This window comes from Cynoglossus semilaevis, chromosome 14 (genome assembly GCF_000523025.1).
Source record: "Cynoglossus semilaevis isolate Cse_v1.0 chromosome 14, Cse_v1.0, whole genome shotgun sequence".
Classification (NCBI taxonomy): Eukaryota; Metazoa; Chordata; class Actinopteri; order Pleuronectiformes; family Cynoglossidae; genus Cynoglossus; species Cynoglossus semilaevis.
In genome coordinates this window covers 5,339,270-5,346,847 of record NC_024320.1, presented here as the reverse complement: position 1 = coordinate 5,346,847, position 7,578 = coordinate 5,339,270, and the positions used below count along the sequence as shown (strand labels likewise).

The 7,578-nt window shown below is 43.7% G+C and overlaps 2 protein-coding genes across 2 annotated transcripts in view; both read right to left on the bottom strand.

Annotated features, from left to right (window-relative positions):
* cel.2 (carboxyl ester lipase, tandem duplicate 2) overlaps window positions 1-1,553 on the bottom strand; it is a 4,909-nt gene extending 3,356 nt beyond the window's left edge. The window contains 4 exon segments of the mRNA XM_025062536.1: window positions 1-156; window positions 931-1,050; window positions 1,157-1,304; window positions 1,395-1,553. The exon segment at window positions 1-156 is cut by the window's left edge and continues 236 nt beyond it. Coding sequence (XP_024918304.1) covers window positions 1-156; window positions 931-1,050; window positions 1,157-1,304; window positions 1,395-1,460 — 490 coding nt within the window. The 5' untranslated portion in view covers window positions 1,461-1,553.
* Window positions 1,554-3,149: 1,596 nt separating this feature from the next.
* Window positions 3,150-7,144, bottom strand: gtf3c5 (general transcription factor IIIC, polypeptide 5). The gene is made up of 11 exons (XM_008324642.3): window positions 6,882-7,144; window positions 6,386-6,584; window positions 6,096-6,291; window positions 5,705-5,891; window positions 5,350-5,454; window positions 5,146-5,260; window positions 4,364-4,444; window positions 4,055-4,143; window positions 3,887-3,969; window positions 3,671-3,813; window positions 3,150-3,431 (listed from the first exon to the last, which is right to left on the bottom strand). The coding sequence occupies exons 1-11, from the start codon at window positions 7,083-7,085 to the stop codon at window positions 3,247-3,249; spliced, it is 1,587 nt and encodes a 528-aa protein (XP_008322864.1). The 5' UTR covers window positions 7,086-7,144; the 3' UTR covers window positions 3,150-3,246.
* Between the last annotated feature and the right edge of the window lie 434 nt (window positions 7,145-7,578).

Sequence of the window (7,578 nt, the reverse complement as noted above, 5' to 3'; positions counted from 1 at the left end):
CCACTCGATATCCCAGCGTCACTACAATGACGTTCCCTCTTTCTGCAATTTCCCGACCACTGTACAGATAGTTGTCCAGGAAGTTGGCTCCCATGGAACCTCCGGCCAGGAAGCCTCCTCCGTAGATCCAGACCATGACGGGCAGGTCTGTGGACACTGGAGAACCAGGGGGAAAATCAGTCACTGGTCCGTCAATTATTGAAGGTAAATATACAGACACCTCTGACTCAGGGCCCATTAACCATGTTTTATTCCACAGGGGGCAGTATAACAAAATCTAGAGGTAACAATGTCAAATGTATGCTTCTTGACTCACAAAAATGTTCTACAGCTTTTTAGAACATGTCTCCAGGTACCAGGGAGTACAAGAAGTACCAGGAACAACATAAAGTTCCACAAACTATGCATTTCTGTCCTTAGTCTTAAAAAACAAAAAAACAAAAAACTGACAAGATAGGATACAGTAAGTACAGGAACTGTGGGGGCGGCGCTTGCAGCACCCAGCTTTCTGATTGGTTAGGAGCTGTCAGTATGTTATCTCAGTCAGACTTCTTCTTATAATGTAAGTGCTGTGTATAGGGCTCCCCTCAGAGGTTAACTAAAGGTATGGTAAAAAAAAAAGGGCATCATATCATCTGTACAAAGACGGGCCACGCCACAGCAGCTGATTTTTATATATATATATATATCGATGCTGCAGTAAGTACAAGAATTGTGCAAATATATTTCCGTCCACAACTATGGCATGTTGTACTGAAAACTGATGGAAACTGGAAACAGCCTGGTCCTGACCTGTTACTGATGAACAGGTCAGAACCTGAAACCTGGTGGAGATCATCTCAGAACCCTGATGGGTTAAGATTTTTATAAAACAAGTTTTTATAAAACATTTCTGAAAGGTAATATTTTTGAAGTCTGAGACATTGGTACCTGTGCGTAAATGAGGAACCCAGATGTTCAGGTACAGGCAGTCCTCACTGCCTCTCGTGTCACTCATTAAAAGGTTCACCTGAAGACATCTGTTCCTGTACTCTGTGGTCTTCATGATTCCTGGTGAGAAGAAGAAGAGAAGAAGATTCAAGTTTGTTGGAGAAGTTCTCGTTCTGTTATCTGTTCTACTCTTTATTTATTTATTCGACAGTTTGACTGAACCCACCGTCCCAGCCAGGGTGACGCTTTGGTTTCTCAAACCTTCCAGGGAGGTCAGCGAAAGGAATCCCTCTGAAGATGTCCATGTAATGGCGGTAACCCAGACGAATGTTCTCACCCTGGACCATCCCTCCCTCGGTGTAGACCACCCCGAGCTGCAGACATCAACAAACAGGTGTCAGGTTTGCTTCATATTCAGCTTCTCTGTTGGTGGAGAAATGAAAGACATTTGGGGGTTAACTCACAGATGACCCTGAAACTGTCTCCAGAAAGACGGCTATCGCCACCAGACTCCCCAACATCATCATCATTGTGACCAAAGTGTTGCAACAAGGCGGATGGTGGTCCAGAGTCTTATAAAGCACCTGGTCATGTGACCAGGCGGCACAGAGGGTGTGTACCTGCTCTTTCCACTGTTACATAAATCAACATCTCACTTATTCTCCACCAATCACATCACTGCACCAAGCCAAACCTCCAACAGGTGCTCCAGATTTTCCATGAAGGTCAACTGAAGTCAGGGCGTTTAATACAGATGTTACTTTCAGAAACATATGGGGGTTGACTCAAAGAGGCTCCAGACAATGCTATAAAACCATCCTGAGACAGATCTAATGGTTGGAGCCCAGGCTGGAAGACAGAAGCTTGGGCTGTTCTTGAACACCATACATTATAGCACATGTCCAGCTAAAAGTGAAGCACCAACCCTGCAAGGAAAAACAAGCTAAAAGCAGCTGAGATTTGTGTGAAGGATTTTCATAAAATGCAACCAGATTAGTTAAGTTAGACAAAAAATAATTGATGGTAGGGACATGGCCCAAAGTCAGCAAAGAGTTAGGAGTCACCAGCCCCAAGAAGAACCAGGCAGAAAGGTCACATGACTTTGATATTAAAACTGAGACTCCTCTCCATTGACATGTGATATCACAACAACAACAACAACAACAACAACAACAACAACAACAGCCACTCCACAGCCTTTGATGAAGTTCTTTCTGCACCAGGTTGAACGACCAGGTGTAAAATGTGATTTCACAATTTTCTTCTCCTTTTTTTTGAGTATTTCTATCAGGAAGCAGCTGAAGTTGACACAGCTGTTCACCGGGACAGAAGTCTCACTGCTGTGGAGTCAGAAAAGGTGAAGCGCAACAGGCGGTGCATTTTCACTCTCCTTCAGTCTATACACACAATTTTTTTTCTCCACTACTTTGAAGTTTTTCCTAGAAAAAAACGATCCACATATAAATGGATACAAAAAACAAAGACTGAACAAATGCACAAAAACAAAAAACAAAAACAGTGACAGATCCACTGGTTTGGTCAAAGGTTCTATGGTGTTAGAAAGCCGAGTGCAGTAAAAGTTCCTGTAGCAGACTCAAACACAGAAGCAGTCAGTTTGGGTTAGGGTTAATGATTTGTTCCTCTCTTCCTAGAAACAGTGCTGGCTTTTTGTTGCTGAGACGTGACTACAGTGACAGGACACTGAACTGTCCCAGTGGTACTTTAATCAAAGATGGAATTTTAGTACTGTTTTCAGTACCATTGATCCGCAGAGATAAATTACTGCCAGGAAAAGGAGGAGTTCTGGAGGAGCAGGGAGAGTCCTGGGAGAGCAGGGAGAGTCCTGGGAGAGCAGGGAGAGTCCTGGGAGAGCAGGGAGAGTCCTGGGGGAGCAGGGAGAGTCCTGGGGGAGCAGGGAGAGTCCTGGGGGAGCAGGGAGAGTCCTGGGAGAGCAGGGAGAGTCCTGGGGGAGCAGGGAGAGTCCTGGGGGAGCAGGGAGAGTCCTGGGGATCACCCCAAACACCACATTCTTGCCCAGACCAGGAACCACAGTCTTCTACATCACTAACTCTAACTGTCTCCCACCATAGTACTGTAGTACTGTAGATACACAGTAATTACTGGATTATTTTTCTCACCTGTACTAGATACAAAGTCATATTACCATTCAGCGAATTCTGGTTCATTGATATTGATCTAATCTCATTAATAATTATGACAACAGTCTCTTAACCAAACTAGAAATCTTTAATATTTTCAGTATAATTATTGTAATACAAAAACAAATATCACAGTTGTTCAGTCTCTTCATCAGTGTCACATATAATCCAGAATTTCTGTCTCCATCTCGTTCTCACTTCCCTCAGACGGCTGAAAGTCCTCGTCGTCCCCATCATCGTTTTCCTCCTCAGCATCATCATCATCAACATCATAATCACTGTACACTGTTGACTTCACACTTTTGTGTTGACGTGTGCTTTTCCGTGGATTGACAGGCAAATCTGGGAAAACACAAAAGTAACATTCAGGTTTTGTTAAAATGTCAAAACAATAATGAAGGTCAACAATAATTAACAATATTTTCTCTGCTTTATCACATGACTAGACCTCTGCCTCCCACAGACCAAAGTCTATAGAGAAAATCAGTGATTTTAGCTCAGACCAAAGTCCATGTACAATGACCCATGAATGTAATTCTTCATATAAAACGTTGCACTCTGAGTGATGAACTTGACAGTACCTTGTTTCTTGGCCTTGACGAGCTTAATGATCATTTCTGAGATGATGTCCCTCAGCTTGTCTGTGGTGCCAACGACACACCAGCCGTCACGTTCGTTACACTCCATATCGTCTTCAGTTTTTTGATCAATCACCTGTTTAATACTGGACACACAAACTTTAATTTACATCACCAATTACGTTAAAACATCTTCCATGGCACAGAACAGTTTTGTACCTTTCCACATGCAGATCACAGAGCTGGTAAAACATCTGCCTGTGAGGAGGCAGCATACCCTCTCTGAAGACGTAGGACGACTCCTGTGGAGACAGTGTCAGTTTCTGGTTCAGGTCCTAAACTCTGTCCCAGATTATTACTACACTTCACACCTGAGTACCTACTGACCTTCACCTGGTAGATCACCGGTGCTGTATCTTGACTGGTACTCGGACCCTCCTTACCTGGAAGATCCATCAGACTGGCTGCATGAGGACCTGGACAAAGACATGGTACTGATGATCAGAACTGAACCCATGGTATTTCACACTGGGTACCACATCTAAAAATCCACCAAAATCCCAACCCAGCAGTCGTCAGGTGAGGGCGGAGTCACACCCAGGACAGCTCTCTGGGCCACAACAACCATTCACACACACATTCACACCTGTGGTCCGTTCAGAGTTACAACAAGCAGTTGAACAGGTGACCTCTCACCTGCCTTGTTGAGTGTGATGGGCAGACTGTAGTCCAGGGAGCTTCTCTTAGCTTTGACAGGAACGTCACCTGGTGAATAACCTGCAGTTGGACAACGACAAGGACGACCAGCAGAGGGAGACAGAGGACAGGAAATTAAAAAAAAATTAAACTCAACTTCTCTTTAGTTGGTGTTAGAAATGTTTGGCTACATTTTTGTTTTTAAAGAGGGCTCAGTTAGCAGTCGGACCAGATGACAAAAATATCCATGAACACAGTCACCTAAAGACTGAAGATGAATATATAGAACTTTCACAGGCTAACAAAGATCAACATGTTCCTGTGCTTGTTCCACATCAATGAATCTATTTGTCCTCGCTGTCACTATCAAACTGACTCTGGAGGGGGATAAAGCTCTGGCCCTTTCTTCTGCTGGGCTGTTGTCAGACTCTCCACCAGCACCAGTTCCAATTCGTACCATTAGTTTCTTTGCTGCTGCTCCATCACAGTTTTCACCTCCAACATCTGTGCAGTTTAATTTCAGCAGTTTGGCTCGTGATCTTTGATCACATTTTATTTGTGTTCGTTGTGAAAGTTTTTTTAGCAGCAACAATGAGTTGCCACGAGGATAAACGGTGCCCTCTTGGGGCCATAGATGAAAGCAGTCAAACTACCACTTATATTCCAGAAAATAGAATATTTTACTTCTACAAACTTCAACAACATTTTCTACTTTGGATAAACAGACATTTTAATCATTTCTCCTGTTTTAGACCTTTTACTGCTGCACTTTTGTCCCTTACCATATTTGGTGCTGCACCGGATCCTGAAGTCCAGCATCTGGTACTTCTTGGCCTCTCTGTCTTTTCGCGGGTCGTAGCCAAGCCTCACCCACAGGCTTCTCCACGGCCCTGTTACCTGGCAACATTAGAGGGCCAGAAGCTGCAGTGAGAGACTTTTCAACGTTGTTGTTGTTGTTGACAGGCAGTGTGTCTCCCCCAGCTCACCATGTAATAGGCGTAAACCGGCAGCAGCAGCTTCAGTTTCTCTGGGTGGAGGTTGATGTTGGCCCTGACTGCGTTCCTGGACCAGATGAGTCGACTCTCGAACATCTGAACATTGGATAAAAGAGATCAACTGTTACTTGTGTGTCAGGCTCTGTAACAGCATTAGTTACATCACTGATGGTGGAGCAGGTGGAGACACGTCTGAGGTGAAACTGATAAAAACGGTAGACACTGATTTTTCTTTTACATATGGAGACAATTTTTAGACCTGATTGCAGACATTGTGACACACGTGATGTTCTCTGGCTTCCTGTCAAACATGTGACCATTAAAAGATGAAAAAAAAAAAAAAAACCTCTTTTATTCGCTCCTCAGCCACTTTATCAAAGTCCTTCACGCAGGCCTTGGTCCAGTTGACTTTGGCTGCTTCCAGACATGTGGATGGAACAGTGGGGTCAGAGAAACTGACAAAGATGGCGTTGTTGGGCCGACGTATGCGATTCAGACTGATGAAGTTGCTGTTGTTGTTTTTGGGGAAGAGGCTTTGAAAAGAACACAGAATCCAAATGACTTTTTCTCAGTTAGGTCAGGTGTAGTGACCAGACTAACAAATCAAGTGTTTAGTTCAACAGTAGGAGTTGCAAAAATTGCATTGTACATTGTGTTTTTTTATGACTAAAAAGAAAAGTGAGGTCAAATTTCAATTAAGCAATTTACAACACGTGTGTGACATTGTTGTGACTGACTTGCAGGAGGAGTCGGGTCGGTAGCAGTAATCCACCGGCGTGTCAAGGCGTGAAAAGATGGCCGGAGGCAGGAAGTAAGGCATCGGCTGCTCAAAGAAGGCTTGGTTCTCAGATTTGTGGAGGATGATCTTGTTATACAGAGAGGTGTCTTTTCCTGCTGCTGTGTGCACAGCCAGGCACTGGAAGTCAGCCATCCCTACAACAAACAGGCACAGGGAAAAGATTAAACCATCTGAAAACCCTGAAATTGAAATATGCGCTTTGGTTCACACCCAGACTCTGTCTACGACCTTGGAATTTATAAGTTGTGGTGATGACTCCAAGCAGATCCATGTGGATCTCCACATCTTTCGGATCCTTTTTCCCCACTCTGCGTCGCACTCTGAGGAGGAGGTTTGCTGAGGGGAAGCGATTGCCACACAGAGGGTGACAGAAGGGATCCTGAGGCCGGAAACGCAGCTCGATACGGCGGTTGGGGTTAGCGTACGTCTGTGGATTCGGCAGAGCATTTTCCACTGCTACAGTAAATGTATTCACTTTAATAAAAAACACAGACTCTTAGAATGCTACTGCGCTAACTTCAAAATGCCCTGTACAACACATAGTCTTTAGTCAACTACTACATCTGTAATATGTATTCTAGTCCTGCCCACAAATACCTCTGACACCAACATTAGCAGAAGGACACGTATCTACCGATAAATGAAGGTTGACCTAAAAAAGAGTGCAAATTGACTTTCTGTGTTTAATTCAACTCTACAAGTTAGAGTATTGTTATTCTCTCACCTTTGACACCGTGTGCTCTCCTCCCAGAGTCGCCAGCATGTTGGTGGCGCTCTTCACCACTGCGGGATACTCCACGCACACCAGCCGGTTATCCCGCAGCTCCACCGTGGCCGAGGATCCACGGAGGTTATCCTCTTCTGATTTACAGTTTGCAGCGTTGAGTTCTATCAAAGTGAAGTCCAGCTTATTGTTGCTGTCCGCCATCTTTCCTTTTCCCTATTACGTCACATCCTCTTTCTTCTTCGGGCTTTCTTTTTTTTACGACTGCGACGTTGCTTGTGCTCCAGTACTGACATCACTGATTCATCGTCTCTTGTCGACGATTTAAGATTTTATTTAAGGGAATATTTTATCCTCCTTGCCCAGCCGGATTATTTTTGCAAAAAACTATTTATAAAAAAATATATAATATTAACTATATTATTATTATTATTATTATTGTTGTTGTTGTTGTTGTTGTTGTTGTTGTTGTTGTTGTTATCATTACTATTATTATTAAGGAAATGATGTTAGCAGTGGTGGAGTGACTCTGAAGAGTAAAAGCCTTTTAAATTGCACGTTAGTAAAAACCTTTGCTAACCATGTTCTGACCACATGAGGTCACTGTTTATCTGACTATAAAGTTGTAGGCAAACTGTTTCTGTTACAGTTACTCACTTGCATTAAAGCCTCCCAGCTGTCAAACAGTCTCTGTCCG